At 47.1% G+C, this 16,576-nt stretch overlaps 1 protein-coding gene across 1 annotated transcript; it reads right to left on the reverse strand.

Annotated features, from left to right (window-relative positions):
• Positions 1 to 507: 507 nt before the first annotated feature.
• On the reverse strand, positions 508 to 8,180 carry LOC142803284 (uncharacterized). Its single transcript, XM_075888412.1, has 2 exons — positions 7,791 to 8,180; positions 508 to 867 (listed from the first exon to the last, which is right to left on the reverse strand). Exons 1-2 carry the CDS (start codon positions 8,113 to 8,115, stop codon positions 815 to 817), a joined length of 378 nt encoding a protein of 125 aa, XP_075744527.1. The 5' UTR covers positions 8,116 to 8,180; the 3' UTR covers positions 508 to 814.
• Positions 8,181 to 16,576: the final 8,396 nt, after the last annotated feature.

A 16,576-nucleotide genomic window follows, 5' to 3' on the forward strand; every position in this document is an offset into this window, starting at 1 on the left:
GTCGGTCTTTTCAAGGTATAACAAGAGGTACGAATATGCTGTCTTTCAAATGAGAGGAAGGAATCGGCCAGCTCGCACTGGCACGAGCCAGCTTCCTTGCGTTTGTTGAAGTAACTTCATCAGATGTTTAGACACAGAGTCAGACATAGAGAAAGAGAATGGGCCTCTCGTGCTGACACATGCGAAAGCACGGCAGAAGTGTTTCCCACTTTCGCCGTAAAAGCACACTACACGTACATATGGTGCGCTAGGCTGCCAGACTGCACAAGTGAACTCTAAACCAATTTTCGTACAGTGAGAACTGACAGCACCAATTTTCCCGTAAAACACGTCGCGGTCAGAGAAAGATAGCTATATATCCTCTTTCGGGGCCCTGTAGTGTCCAGAGTGACAGTAGTCAAATCTGTATTTTCATTGTGTACAGATTGGGTCTACGTTGTCGTAACGTCCGCACTCTTGATGTCTGAAACCTAGAAAAACAAATATGGCGTTGTACAAGCAACAGTATCAGGTGGCAGTGCGCAATTTAATTTTGAACGACGGCATTATTGCAGTTCACTCGTAGAATGCTTTAAGCGAAAATTGGGGAGAAGTACGAACGTCAAGCTCCCGCTTTGGTAATTCTCAAAACTCGTGAAGGAGGAAACTTGACGTCGTTTGTTCAAGGTCCAGCTGAGTCGAATAATGAGACTTGGCGTAGCATTCTAGTACGGTAGTACGAGCCACAGACGGAAGCGGCAGGTAAAGACCTCAGCAGACAGTACGGTGTCAACTGGAGTCTTCGAGCGTGGCAACACTCCCTGTGAAAACACCATCACTCCTTGCTCGCCACATCCGAAAAGCTGTCATCGGTGGCCTTGTGGTCGACTGCGTGGAAATAGTGCTGTTTGTTACTGCATTGGACGCACGAGGTTCCCTTAATAATCACAGCGATAACGTTGAAAGGTGACGCAAACTTACTTTCTTCTGTTTTAATAATTTGATAGTGACCTCTTATTCCTCCACTGCCTATGTTTTCCAAGATGTGGGTATACCTGTAGCTCATATTTCACTTATGTCATTGACTAAAACATTTTTGTTGCCAACAGCCGCAATGCAGCAAGATATTATTTACATCCAAAAAACGTATTTTTCTTTCGCGTGGATATACGCAACTGTTTCCTTAGCCTTTCCCGCCCTGATGGCGTCAGTTGACCGCGCCACACATTTTTCCTAGCACCTCGGGAACAAAACCACAACCACTCTCATTTTTGCGAGAATGCTTCTTCAATGAATCCCCCTGCCATCGACACGAAAGCTGTGGCATGCTTGAGTGCTTTAGAGTAGGATTTTAGGCAGAATATAAAAACGTTGGCATGTTTGCGGTGCTGGTAGCCACAAAGAAGTAGTATGGTGGCTGAAAGAATGATGACCGAAATGATGGGTGACGCCCAGGCCGGTAATCCGAAGTGGGTAAGCACCGTTGAAGTAGAGAAGTTGTTTCAATGACTATCACACTGATAAATAAGGCGTTTCAGATTTTGTGTACACTAGCGAATCGCAGAAATAATCAAGCCATTTCTCTAATCTCACTACCACTGGGCCCCGATGACCTAATTCGACGCCATGCTTATTAGTCCATAGATATTTGCACCATTGGCTCAAAATTTTGTTTGAAGTCTTCCAGCGTCTTGACTATTAAAAAACACGTACTGGAAACAAAACAAACAAACTCTAACCAAAATAAAAAAAAGTCCAGGGATGAAAGAGGTAAGCAGTGCCTAACACAAAATACGACTACTTTTAACAACGCACGCGTTAAATGGGTCCAGCAATATTTCTCTAGCATGTTTGGAAAACGCTGCCGTTAAGTCCAGAGTATTCAATATTAATTCTTAATCCCAGCTAGAAATCGTCAACTATTATTTCTAAAAATACCAGCATACCTGACAATCAACGGCCATTGGCTGGTTCTAGCATCGTAAACTGCATAGCAAAAATGGCCTCCGCGGGAGGTTGTCACGTGACCGCGCGCTAACTCGTTATTACATTCAAATTAAACCGCGCGTTCGACAAGGTCATGACGTTCGCGTGGCGTAACTTCTTTTCCCCGTGCCATCCCTCCCTGTTCAGCTTCCAGTGTGCTCCAACGGGAGAAAGAACAATTACGGCCTGCTCCTACAGCGGTCAGAGCCTCTACGTGCTGAGTCGGACATTGGCTTCATAGTGTAGCTGGCTTGAAGGCGTGGTCCCGAAATACATCGTATATCTTACGCACGTGCGAGCAACCTTCAAGACTCAGCGCTAAAGTTTTAGGTGCGAAGAATTTCTCAGCGAACTGCAACGACTTTTTTATCTATCTATCTATCTATCTATCTATCTATCTATCTATCTATCTATCTATCTATCTATCTATCTATCTATCTATCTATCTATCTATCTATCTATCTGTCTATCTGTCTATCTGTCTATCTGTCTATCTGTCTATCTATCTATCTATCTATCTATCTATCTATCTATCTATCTATCTATCTATCTATCTATCTATCTATCTATCTATCTATCTGTCGGCCGGCCTGTCGGTCAATCGTTGGCCTGCCTGCCTGCCTGCCTGCCTGCCTGCCTGCCTGCCTGCCTGCCTGTCTGTCTGTCTGTCTGTCTGTCTGTCTGTCTGTCTGTCTATCTATCTATCTATCTATCTATCTATCTATCTATCTATCTATCTATCTATCTATCTATCTATCTATCTATCTATCTATCTATCTATCTATCTATCTATCTATCTATCTATCTATCTATCTATCTATCTGTTGTGTTCCAAGCACCCCTGTGTCACGAGCGAGCGAACCCGCGAAGGACCGGTTGCTGAAACTGCTTCCAGATGTTGACTCCTCCCCTTCCCCTGCTCAGCGGAAACGAGCCCCCGTCGTTTCCCCCGGCAGTTCGGCCGCCGCCTCCATCCGAATAGGAATAAACCTGTTTTTAACCATTCGAGGCTGTCTGAGCTTTTTGGGCGACCGCGACCAACGCGTACGTCTATGGGCCGACGACAACACCGGACATAACAGTGGCGACGAGGAAGTGGATTTGGACCAACGCTACGCAACGATATTGACAAGCTACAAGCTATGGCTACGGACGGGCTCCCAAATCAGCTACCCGAATTCAACGGCTCATCATGGTCATCGTGGTTTGGACGCCTGCAATTTTACTTCGAGGCTAAGAACATCACTGATGCAGCAATGAAGAGGGCCAACCTGCTAACGATGTGTGGGGAGCAGACATACGACAGAGTCTGTGCCTTGATTCAGCCACGCACTCCAGCAGCCGTTGACTACGACGACATCGTAGCAGCGCTACAAGAGCACTATGACCCAAGGCCATCGGAGGTCTACTGTCGAGCCCGCTTCCAACGGCGAGACCAACTGGAAGGCGAAAAAGTGGCCGAATACGTAGCGGCTCTCAAAAAGCTCGCTGCTGACTGCAATTTCGGGACGTTGACCGCGATAGCTGCAGCTACTGCGCAGAAGGGAGGATCGACTGCGACACCTGCTAACACCACTATGCTCCCCTTGGACGTTATGTTGCGTGACCGTTTTGTGTGCGGATTGCGTGACGCAGGCCTACAACAACGCCTGTTCGCGGAGACGGGTCTCCCCTTCTCCAAAGCCTACGACATCGCCCAACGAGCGGAGAGCGCCGGTCACCAGCAGAGGGATATTCGACGGAACGTCGAGCCGGTGCATCACACCAGTCAGCAGTCAGGTCATTCCACGTCTAAGGCGAAATCAAGCAGAAAGACACAGCGCTGTTGGCGAGTCGACGACATGCACGATCCCCAGGTATGTCGATACAAGACAGCGACCTGCAATTTTGCCAAAAACTGGAACACATTAAAAAGGCATGCATCTCGAAGCGCAAAGAGCTCGGACCGAAGACTTCAGTGCAACGGAACAACAATGTCGACGCACAGGAGGGCCAGACGCAAGATACAAGCCGAACAGCACTAACGTCATCGGCACTATATGACTTAAACGCCGTTACAGTTCACGATTGCCAGCCTTGCCAATGCAACCACAGAAGCCCGCCAAGAGCTCCTATTCCTGAATGGGAAAGACCAGACACGCCTTGGCACACGCTGCACATTGATTTTGCTGGACCTATCGAAGGGTGTTCGTTCCTGGTGGTTGTAGACGCATACACCAAGTGGCTGGAGGTAAAACAAATGGCTACACATCGGCAGCAGTTATCGACACTCTGCGGTCGTTGTTTGCAACGTTTGGCCTACCGCGCAAGGTGGTCTCAGACAACGGCACTCCGTTTGTGTCCACGGAGATTCTCAAGTTTTACAGCGACAACGGCGTCTCGTCTGTTACATCAGCTCCTTACCACCCGGCTACGAACGGACAAGCCGAACGCTACGTGGCTGAGCTAAAGCGCGCCCTTACTAAAAACCAGACTGGGACAATGCAACGCCGCATCGCGCGCTTTCTCTTCAGATAGCACAACACTGTTCAAAGCACTACTGATCAAACGCCAGCGAAATTGATGTTCGGACGAGAAATGAGAACCCAGCTGACAGCAATTGTCCCGGAGTCTTCAGCGAAAGCACCGTCGGAGGAAGAAAAGCTCCCGCATAGCAAGAGAATTGAAAGTGGACAGCGCATATACATCGCCAGTTCCACGAAAGCCCGGCTGGGCTGAAGCGACGGCACTCAAACGCATAGGTTTGCGGTCATGGCTCGTCGACATTGGTGGAAAGGCCACACGCCGCCACCTTAATCAGCTACGCCGTTCAGGTAATTTGCCAAATGAACCTCCCATTCAAGCAGCCACCTTGACGGAAGCTTCGTTCCACTTAGCCTGGCATCTCGCACCAGATGAATCGGCGCCGCCGCCCGCCGGCCCTGAACACAAGAGAAACGACACCCAGCGAGCGGAGGCTTCTCTTCCTATAGTGCGTCCAGAGCGTCCAGGTGCCCACGGCGGCCCCCAGATCGCTTCCAAGCGACAAGTTAAGCATGGAGGAGATGTTGTGTTCCAAGCACCCTTGTGTCACGAGCGAGTGAACCCGCGAAGGACCGGTTGCTGAAACTGCTTCAGATGTTGACTCCTCCCCTTCCCCCGCTCGGCGCAAACGAGCCACCGTCGTTTCCCCCGGCAGTTCGGCCGCTGCCTCCATCCGAATAGGAATAAACCTGTTTTTTAACCGTTCGAGGCTGTCTGAGCTTTTTGGACGACCGCGACCAACGCGTACGTCTATGGGCCGACGACAACACCGGATATAACACTATCTATCTATCTATCTATCTATCTATCTATCTATCTATCTATCTATCTATCTATCTATCTATCTATCTATCTATCTATCTATCTATCTATCTATCTATCTATCTATCTATCTATCTATCTATCTATCTATCTATCTATCTATCTATCTATCTATCTATCTATCTATCTATCTATCTATCTATCTATCTAGCCACCTACGACTTTTAGCTCTCCCGGTGGTTTCGATAATAATATCGATACCAAACTTGGTATGCCAAAACATGATGTATGAAGAGCGTATTTGACTAGTCATAACATGAAAATTTTAACGTGTGTCACGAATGCCATGATTTATATTTCATGGTCCCGCAGCTCATGCGGTGGTATTGTTCACATGGCATTTTGCAAACCTGGTATGGTATGACATGATTCCATGGCGAACACAAGCGATAGACCTTAACATGACATGCGTGTCATGTCACAACATGACTACATGCCACGTTCATGATGCACTCGCGGCCGTTTCGCTAGCGTCACGTATACCAAATTTGGTAATACGTGACGTCAATGGATGACGAAGCTATTTGACTGGTGCAAACACGATAATCATGAGATGAGTGTGATGTGTGAACGTGACTACATGCCATAATAAAGGTGCCAATACATTTCGACGTGACGCGGTGTGCGTGCTCGCCGGCGTTCATTTTGTTGCATCTCGCTGGCGTTGCTACGCCAGACGCCGGTCCTACGATATAATCGCTGGTGCGCGTCGCGGTGCGTTACTTTGACGCGTGCGCGTTTCAGCGCGTCCAGCATCCTTCCCCCACGAAAAGCGGGAGACGCAGTGTTGTCTGGGTAACGCATCGGCACGAAATGCAGCACGTCGCATTTTGCGCCGGTTGCCGTCGGGCCGCGCCGACAGACGCTCGTCGCACCGGTCGCGCTTGGCGTCAGACTATATAGTGCTCGCGTTTTGCGTGTGCGGTATTCAGGTATACTCAAAGATGCTTCCGGAGTGTCGGGTTACCGGACATCTCGTGCGACCACAACTACGGATGTATTTCTTTGGTTTCAATAAGTGACCGAGGCAGAAAAGAAAACCGTTTTAAAAGGCCTCAGATCTAGAACTATGCCACGGCCGGGAATTTGCACAAGCAGAGCTGTCAAACACATCAACTTTCTGCGAAAGCATTTCGGTGCACGACTGGTTAACGTTAAATCCACAAGTGACTCCAGCAATGCGGCTTCTCACGTTTACCCTTTGCAGCTACGACAACTTGATATGCTAAGTCGTCGAAGTGTGCGAACGAAGTGCCCTTCTCTAATGTCGCCTTCGCAGCTTTATGTGGCGATGCAACCCACTTGGCGAAAAAGCGATAAACTTGGTCTATTTCGGCATCAAGTGCCGGAAAAATTGGTGTATATTTCAACCAATGTTCTCTTCGCTGGCCTAATGCATCAGAGCTGTGGTACCTGTCGACCACCGCTTATTGCACTTCACTCTATCGTCTCTGACGTAACTTAAACTTTGGTTACGTTGTTTACGTAGTGACGCCGTTGCCAGTCTCCCTAGCGATAGGTCTCGAGTACGAGAGCGTAGCGTTTGAGCACACCTTGAAAGATTATTAAAATTTTTTCTAAGCGCTCGCTGTGCCTAACAGTTCGTGTTTATTGTCTTCTCATACAGGAGAAGTCTATAGTAAGCCTTTAATAGTACGAAAATTTTGTGGCACCACCTGTTTAACTGGCACTCTTGATCAACGTTTCAAGAACTTGTTCTTAGAAATGTTTCCTTGGCCATGTGCGTTTATCTAAGCTTAACCGGCTATCTCAAGGCTACAAGCTCGGTCCGTAAGCTAAGGAAAGCCGCCAGATTCACTGTTCTTGGAGACTTGTCACCACTAGTGCAAAGCAGCCCAAACTTTTCTATCTCCGCGCGGCTCCTGCCTTAAGAGAGTTCCCCCCCCCCCCCCTTTTTTTTTTCACACAGTACATTATTCCTAGCCAAAGTCCAGCCGGCGTGCTTTCTGCGCTCTGTATGCGACGTCGGGTGAGCTTTGACCGACCTGCAGCTCAATAGCCGGGCGAACTGAAATATGACACAAGAGCGACTTCTGCCTTTGATCGGATCAATCCACATAATAAAGCCCATTGCATGTAGGCCCCGTTCAGTAATAGACCACCCAATATAAGCATAGTTGTAAGTAATGCAAATACAGAGCAGCTATGACAGCAAACTGCAGGTTTGAAATAGGAGAGAATACCTCGTAAAAGAGCTCGGAACGACATATCTGTTTGATAAGTGATTGCGCTGGACATAATTGCAACAATAATTATAAGCTTGCTTTAGGCACTACAGGGAGGACAGGGCAGTCAGAAAAGAGTGGATGAGAGGATTCTGGAGCCCATGTGCTGAACCAGATATACAGCACCGAGCAAGGGACAAAGGCTGCATCGGGTCATAACGGCTGCCAGGGAAGTACTCCACGATCGTTCGGTAGCACGAGGCTGAAAAGAGAAGCTTTTCAAGAAACTCTCACCTGCCGCTACAGTCGGCTGGGACCGGCTCTTAGCATACGCGGCGTTGGAATCGACGCGGCAGCGCAGCGTTGGGCCTAACGCAGCGGGAAGTTCGGGCGTCCGCGCTTCCACGCTGGTGGCGCTGTTGGTTGGAGCTCGGGTTCCCTCCTGGTCCAAGACGGACAACTGCTCCATCGCCTCTGGGTCCAGGCTCAACACGTGGCGTAGATACTCGTCCACCAGGCTGTCTTCTTCGTCGGTAATTTGCTCCGAAGAAGCGATCGTCACGTTGCCTTCGGTAGCGTCTTCTTTGCTGACGGAGGTGTTGCTGTTGTTCGCCGACATGATCTTGCTACAGCTTAAGCAGAGATGGCTTTTACCCACTACGAGGTATTGGGAAAAAATCTCGCCGAATCATTGTGTGTGTGTGCGAATATTAAGGAAGTTGTGGATAAAGAAAATTAAACGTTATATGCCAAAGTAAGACACTGAGAATCCAAATATTGTCGTTAATACCGAATAAGTCTTGCATAATTTATTGTGACCTGAGGTCATTAACGGACAGTACACTAGAAATGAAGAAAAAGGGAACAGGAACCGCTCACAGTAATCGTAAAGGTACAGCGCTGTTGTGCCTACAAATATCGATGTGTATAATTGTATTTCTTGTAGCTCTGTGCGAGAATACGCCCCAAGCTGAGGGTGACCGGTATGTTCTGTGAAGTTATAAACTGGGCATTTAGGAAAACGTTCTTTGACTTCGTAATTTCTGGTATAAAACATATAACATCAGTAACAGCGACCACAGATCACTTAGAAGAACGGTCATACGCTGATTGTGACCGATAGCGTGCCAGCCCGTTCGCACATGCGCGGAGCTGTTGCTCATAAGTTTTGGCATGCGACATACGAAAATCTCGGGCACACGAAACGAAGCGTTCGAACGATTGACGAGCGCCGCATCAATTTTCGCAATGCCAGCCAGATACGCCCGATCAATGCCACCTAGAAGAATGTTTTCATGGCCGCATGCTCACTGCCGCCGTGACGTCACTCGCTTTGCCCAAGCGAGTGCGCTATGCGGGAGGCTGTGAATCCACTGCCACCATGGCACCCGTTAAAAGATGAATCATTTGCGGCAAGTTTTACATGCTTAACAGCGTTATAATTATGCTTTTTGCGTAAAAAAAAACGCTGGTTTAGGTACTGCATTACGCTTGAAAGCACTTCGAGATTTATGTGGGGGCCACTTTTTTTTCCCTAAAAAGACTGTGCGCTATCGAGCATGTGTTCAATCTGTAAGAGCAAATTTTGATGAACAAACGAAGTGTCGAAGTAAATAAGGTAAATTTTATTCATTATTTTTCTTATTTACACACACACACACGCCCGCAGGCACGCACGCTACATTTAGAACATACAGAGAAACTATTCTTACTCTTTTGCAAAGTTTCTGCAGTTTTATTTGTATAATTGTACTAGTATTGAATAGATTGATGGAACGTCACTTTAGTTCCGGTGCGGTGCATTGAACAATCAATCCGAACACGATAAGTTTAGTAAACACATCAATATTGATGAATGAAACTGATTGCTGGCGACAATACACAGACCAGCACAGTGATCCCGTACACGTGTGTGCTACCCGGCTGCACGCAGTCTCTAGACACAACAGTGTCTCTCCCACGTGGTCTAATCGTCTGTCACACAGCCGACCAGCGGTAGAACTACTCGATGGACGACCGGCAAGGAATGGCTGTGTGACAGACTATTACGCCCACGTGAGCGAGTCACTGTTGTGTCTAGAGACTGCGTGTAGCCGTGTAGCGCATACGTGTATACGGGATCACTGTGGTGGTCTGTGCATTGTCGCCAGCAATCAGTTTCATTCATCAATATTTATAGTGTTTACCGGACTTATCGTGTTCGGATTGATTGTTCAACGCACCGCAAGGGAATTGAAGTGAGGTTCCATCAATCTATTCACTACGGTGCTCTTCCGAACATCTGTATTCAAAGGCACGAAGTTATGGAGGCGAGTGTGCGCTGCTGCCCCAAGTATTATTCAACACGATATCCAGCGTGAGGACCACTGAAAGAGGTAACGAAATGTTTCGTTTCACAGAAACTTTTTCGTCCCCGACGCAAGGAGCGGCGTTTTCGCTTTTGCTCTGGCCCCTCTCTCAGTGGTGCGTAGCCGGTCATATGACTTCGGGCCTGCGAAAAATGTTGGTACTGGGTCTAGCTTAAAGGCCCCGTGGGCGCTTCTACTGCACTGGCGGCTATTGTATCGGTATATTTGGTAGTGGTTCTTAAATATTCTAGCTTGAAGTAGAGCTCACACACTTGAAGACCATTTAAGAAAGCGCTGCCGTAAGTGTCCACACGCATCTAAGTTTCAAGAAAACATATTAGGATAAAGTGCTGTTGAGGCTGATGCCAAAATATAATACCACAAGAAACTGGTGGAAACACTCGCAAGAAAATATTATGCACGAAACCGAAGCCCTAAGCAATGCAACAACATTGCTTCCATTTTTCTCAACCATGTACACAGAGGTAACACAAGAAGCCCACGGCGCTAATGTTTACGGCAAAATGTTTACGGACCCATAGGGAAAAACGCCTGTTCTGAAGACGTACTGCCCTATGCGTTTATTATATTTGTAAATCCAGGGCTTACATCAATTCAGAAGCACAAATGAAACCTTTATTTAAGAGCAAGAACGGAACATGGGGGAGATGCTGTCATCGAAACGACTTAGAGATATGTAGTACGAACACACGTACCTACGGATCACGAAGAAAACGGATGTCGACGTCAGCTTGACGAACAACACGCTCCCATTTCATTGTTTGGTTGTACTTAGAAAAAGAGAACACGCGCAACTTCGGTCCTTTTGCTGCGACGATTCGCAACGCAGCAACGCTTAAGCGTTCGAATTTGCAGACGTAGACATTGCAAATATCCGGTGCACAAAGTGCATCACATATCCTCGCTGCAGTTCGCAGACACAGAAAAAACACGGTCATCTCGATTCGTCAACAAGCACAGCAGCACACCACGAGAACGTTCATCAAGCTTGGCAATCCACGTCAGTAGAGCGACGAGAGCAAGCGTACGCACGTCTGTGCAGCGAGACACAGCAGTCTAAACAAGGTGACGTCCGAGGCTGCGGCAGAAACAGCGAGCAGGCCTGAAATTTTCTAGGTGGCGTTGGCCCAATCCCACGATTCGCAACCCTCTCCTCTAGTCCTTTTCTGCTCTCGCCCATAACCTAGCCTTCGCGTGTCCTTTGCGGTCATGGGGGAGAAAACCCGAGATGAAGTGTCTCACGACGGAAATGATGTGAAGTAAACTGTTGTTCTCTTGTGTACAGCTTCGGCGGGCAGCGTCTTACATTCCTCGTGTTCACAATGTTGGAAGACACGCTGGCTCCATAAAAGACACGGTGTTTTGAGATAACGTGTGGCCGTTCACAGCGCTATTTGAGCATCCAGCTGGGAAGCGTCACTTCGACGCTACAGCATGAGCTCACTTTAAGAGCACTGCAAGGTGGCAGCGGCAGTGCTTCGAGCCACAAAAAAAGAAAAAGAGCCCGAAGGAACAAATCTGACAGATGTGTGAAACTGTAGAGAGATACACGCCCATCGTCCCTCCATGGGAAAACGCTTGTGCACATGGTTGACGCAAGCAGCCCCACAATTAAGCCCTGCACAACATGTAGCGTCGCGTCTCAGAACTCAGGCGGACCGACGGCTCCGAATGAGGAGAGAGCGTTTGCACTGGCATTCAAATAATTAAAGGAGGTGCCGAATTGGCCGGCACATTGGCTCCACCCGGATTCAATGCCCGGCATGTGCGCTTGAATATTGTGCCAATCAATTATTTCTTAACGAAACCTATGAAAAGACATGACAGATTTAGGCTGCTCAATATGCTAAGTAACCTGAAAGGAACGCTTTCATGCGATATTCTTTTGTTGTCGCATTCAGGACCTTTACATTTATAAATGTCCATGTCGTTCATAACACAACTTTATTTTTGACATGGTATTTCGTTTACTAGCGCTGACATAATGGTGATCATTTCTTTTTGATCAACCATAAAAACTTGCACAATTTCATGTTGCAGCGACAATTCTCAGCCAAGAATGATGAAAATTGTGAAATGCGAGCAGAATTTTTTTTTATTCAGTAAGCCAGAGGTCATCTGTGGGACTTCACTGGCTGAATCCTCAAGACCTTAGTAAAGTTTCTTGTCTGTCTGTTTGGGGCTGATAGTAGACCCAGAAAGAAGTGGCCGATCGGGCTGTTACCGAGAAACTGTACCGCTGGCGCACTCGGCCACTCTCAATTTTAGGTAACTAAAGGTACTCGACAAAGTGCGGTATATATATTCGGACAATTGTGAACAAGTCACGAAGAGTAGCCAACCTATCATCTTGGTGACGAAAGGTGTTGAAAACGATCACGGCAACATGATTCAGGCTTGCATTTTTCTCTACGTCACCTGGCAATAGTGCAGGAGGATAAAGTTATTTAAGCAATTCTGCCTTCGCCGCGGTACGGGTCTATGCGATAGCAAAGGTTCCCTTAGCAAAGAACAGTCGGTCACTTTAAGACAAACATTATCACTGCCACCGTTCATGACACCTCGTCGTAAATTTGAGTGCTAATCATCGGTGACTGAACTCCACCTGTGTCTTGAGTATACAAAACACACGCAGCGCCGTGAGCAAGACGCTGGAGGCAAAAAATGATGCTGTTGCTTTCTCACTTCGTTTTAAAAAACGATTCTTTCTTTACGAACCCTCCAACTCATTGCTGCCGGAAATTTGTAGAACTAAAGAATAGCTCCCACGGTATAGTATACTTACGGAACACACTGGCTTTTAAAAAACCCTAACTGTAGTGCCTGTGCGCATTTGTTAGTTTTGACTTACCTTTCACAATTGAGCACTAATATGATAAAGTACATTAGATTGTCATCAGTGCGACAAATATACGGCTCCAATTATCTTATTAAGAAAGTCACAGCTTTGTCGCAAAGGCGAAGCAATGAACGCGATAGCAACCAATTGAAAGGTCATGCACAGGATGGCAAGCAAATCGAAACGTGCCCCGCGTTTCTCCCGCACAAATGATGCACGAAACATACTCACAGGTACAAATAACCGCGAATAAGCGTCTCAGTTGTTACTTCGCCCTGTCTGAAAACCGCGCCCTGTTCACAAACGGAGGATGTGCAACGATTGCAGTGACCTTTGTGCGCTGAGTACGTGCGATTCTCCCCACTGCAAAATAAAGGCGCGTGATCGAGCGTACACCCCCTTATTCTCTACGCAGGCCCAAGTACGCGTGAAAGATGAGAGCCGCCGCAGCCACCTCGCGCTCACTGCGCCGTCTTGCTGATAATGCTGAAAACGCGATAGTTCACCCCCCCCCCCCCCCCCGAGACGTCCGCTAAGAGCGGTAAGCTTGCAGTTTGAACATTCACAGAGATGCGTTTCGGTGGCTCAGTGGTAACGCCTTGCATTCACGCCGCGGAGGTCCCACGTTCGATCCCGCGCGCCCGAGTCTATTTTTCAATATTTTTTCTTTCTTACGTTATCATTATATATAGATGCGTATACTTATACGGAGCATGACATCGACGCCGACGGCAAAATCCAGCCGAGAATGTCCTTAAAATTGCTAACGCAATAAAAAATGTGAAGCCTTTGCCAAGCTAAAACACTTTTGATTGATCGTCGTCGTCCACGGCGGAGAACTAGTGGCTAGGTGCTCGGCCACTGACCTGAAGATGACGAGTTCGATCCCGGTCGCGGCGGTCACATTTCGATGGAGGCGAAGTGGTAGCTAGACGCCCGCGTACTGTGTGATGTCAACGCACGTTACAAGAGGCCGAAATTTCCGGAGCCCTGCACGTTGACGTCTCTCATATTCATGGTTTTGTGATGTAAAATCCCAGTTATTATTTTTATTATTATTATTTATCTATTTATTATTTATTTATTGATACTGCAGTCTCGAACAGAGACTATAGCAGGTGTGAGACAGAGGTACAGAGTATTCTGAAAGGGCAAAATAATATACACGCAGAAAATGCATAACGCGGGCAATATAATGCATATAGTTAAAGCAACACAAATAGGGATGCGAAACAAAATTTGAAGTAATTAGTGAAATGCCAAGTAGGGTATATGGAATATACAGAGGATACATCGCTGGAAAAAAGATTCCGTTTAACTGATAATCGAATTTTACAAGTGACACACAAAAAGGAACAAATGCAACAAAAGATATAATCAATGGTACTAAAGAACTACTCTAAGCGTTTTTCAAACAATGAAAGTGATTCTTGTGTTACAATCTTATTAGTTAGGGTGTTATAATATTATTATTATTATTATTATTATTAACCGGTCGCCTTACTGTAGAGCTAGCTTACTCTTGGAGGCGTTGCAATACACCGTTATCTCGAAACCTACAGATTCGGCACGGGTAATAAATACGCACCCTATACCAGAGAAAAAATGTTGAACCCGCAGTAGCGTGGATCACTTGTGCCGCTCGCGTCCCGCCTTCTTGCTGGTTCACCGAGGGTCGTCATATCATCGCGATATGTGCTATGAACACGTGTTAGAATAAGAGCGTGTGTAAGCAACGAGCTCACTCCTTCGAGCAAGCTTCCAGTGCCATAGATTCCAACGCACTAGTGCGTTGTACATGTCTCACTTTTCTTCTGCCCTTTGCGAAGCCACGCTTTATGATAGCTCCGGCTGTTTAGTAGACGCTTTCATAATCCGCAAGTGCGCTTCCTATAGCGCTGTATGTTCGCGCAACTGACAGCGCAACCTGCCGAGCGTCAAGTGGAGGCGATGCCCATGACTACACGTGCTAGAGCTTATCTCTACTCTTCGTGTTTGTAGCAAGAGAGGTTTCTGCCGCACCAAAGCGCAAGAAAACTGTGCGTGAACACACTGTTTGCGGAAATCACTGTCTGTCGTTAGTTGTGCTAACAACATCGGAGGAAAGCAATAGTTTTAAATCTATGAAAAGAGGGATATGTTTCTGAAGTACTGGCTTCTACACTGAGCACAGAACAGCAATAAATAAATAAATAAATAAATAAATAAATAAATAAATAAATAAATAAATAAATAAATAAATAAATAAATAAATAAATAAATAAATAAATAAATTTCTGTCAGCACACTCTTAACGCAGAGGTGGTCATAGTGCTTTGCGCCTTATTTCTTTTCCAGAAAGGACCACTTTGGAAAATAATGAATCATCAGAAAGCCACTCTACCACGAAAGCACCAGTTGCACATTTTTTTTTTTGCGTAGGTCTCAGACACAGTCAGCCAGTGAGTTGGTCGAGAACTTTATTAAAAGGTGCCGAGGAGTTTAAGTCACCATGTGTGTCTACGAGGGACATCCCGCTACTGTAGGAGACGCCCGAGTGGAGGCGGGAACGTGGTGGCGTTCCGCCAGTTCTTGGGCCCTCAGGACTGCTTTTTGTTGGTTTCGAACATCGAGGCTCCCGAGTGCCTCTTCCCAGTCAGACTCTCTGGTGAGAGCTCCCTGGGGTAACGCGGGACATTGCCAGAGCGTGTGTGCGAGTGAACAGTACACTTTTTTGCAGACTGGGCAGTGGGGATTTATGTCCGAGTTGTAACGGCTGAGTCGGCCCCGTGATAGGTACGATCTCGTTTGAAGCATGCGAAAGGCTACCGCTTGCGCACGTTCGAGCTCTCATACACACGCTAGAGAAGAGAAAAAGAAAATCGGCAGATCCCACGTATCAGGGAGTCGACGTTATGCAAAGCATGTAGATGTAAGGTGACCGTGTTGCATTTTTTCGAAATTTAGCGACACGTCATGAAATGACGCTAAATATATGTTTAAACGTTGCTCACACAGAGATATGTCGAAGAGTTGCCGGTGTTTATATAACCAGTTGTTTGCACTTGCGCAACGATGTCAACTGGAACATGCGTATTAGCAACACCAAAAGTTTATATGAGGCGCTGTTGCTCGCGAAGATGCTGGTCCTGTACACTGCTACATAAATCAACTTCTTCGCATGGCACCTAACCACAATTGACATTAACCTGACGTGATGGCCGTATCAAAGGTGTACATATATAACGTTTATAAAATTGGGTAGGCAGCACAGCAACAACTACTGCCGTTTCACGAGGATTAGCGACTAATTGGAAAGTAGTTTCGAAACCTGGCGTAGCTCTGTGGTAGAATGCTTGACTGTCACGCAGAATGCTTGGGTTCGATTTCTGCTGGGACCATAAAATTTATTATTTGCATTCGTCGGGGAGTCAACGCTGCATGTGTCAGGTTTTTCTGAACACTGACATTTATTCTATGCCTTCGTTGGTTCGACGCTGCCGATGTCGGGTATTGCTTAACGCTCACGCGTTAACATTTCCCATGTGTGTTCTCGTCGTTCCTGGGTAGATACTGCATGTAAATCGCCTATGGCACATACCCACGTATAAGTGGCACATACATACCCGTGGGTATGTGCCTGTCACAGAACGAGCGCTAAACAAGAGCGCGCCGCCAAATCCTTGCGACAACGGGCGGCAGAAAAGCCGCGAGGTAAAAAGAAAAAAAAAAAGAAAGCAAACATCCAGGGCTCCCGGGCGCGCGCTCTCCCCGCAGAAGCACGGCTTCGCAGACGATCCTCCTCACCCCACATCTGCGGCCCAGCAAGACCGCGATTCTTCTCGAACAAACGGGGCGGGGTCAGACCGAGCTGAGTCATCCGACGCGGAGGG

The sequence above is a fragment of the Rhipicephalus microplus genome, chromosome 3 (genome assembly GCF_043290135.1).
Source record: "Rhipicephalus microplus isolate Deutch F79 chromosome 3, USDA_Rmic, whole genome shotgun sequence".
In the NCBI taxonomy this organism is placed as follows: domain Eukaryota; kingdom Metazoa; phylum Arthropoda; class Arachnida; order Ixodida; family Ixodidae; genus Rhipicephalus; species Rhipicephalus microplus.

Coding starts and splice junctions, on each gene's coding strand:
- LOC142803284 (XM_075888412.1), bottom strand. CDS start 8,115: ATGTCGGCGAACAACAGCAACACCTCCGTCAGCAAAGAAGACGCTACC. Junction 868..7,790: donor CCAGCCGACTGTAGCGGCAG/GTGAGAGTTTCT, acceptor ATTTCCACGCAG/TCGACCACAAGGCCACCGAT.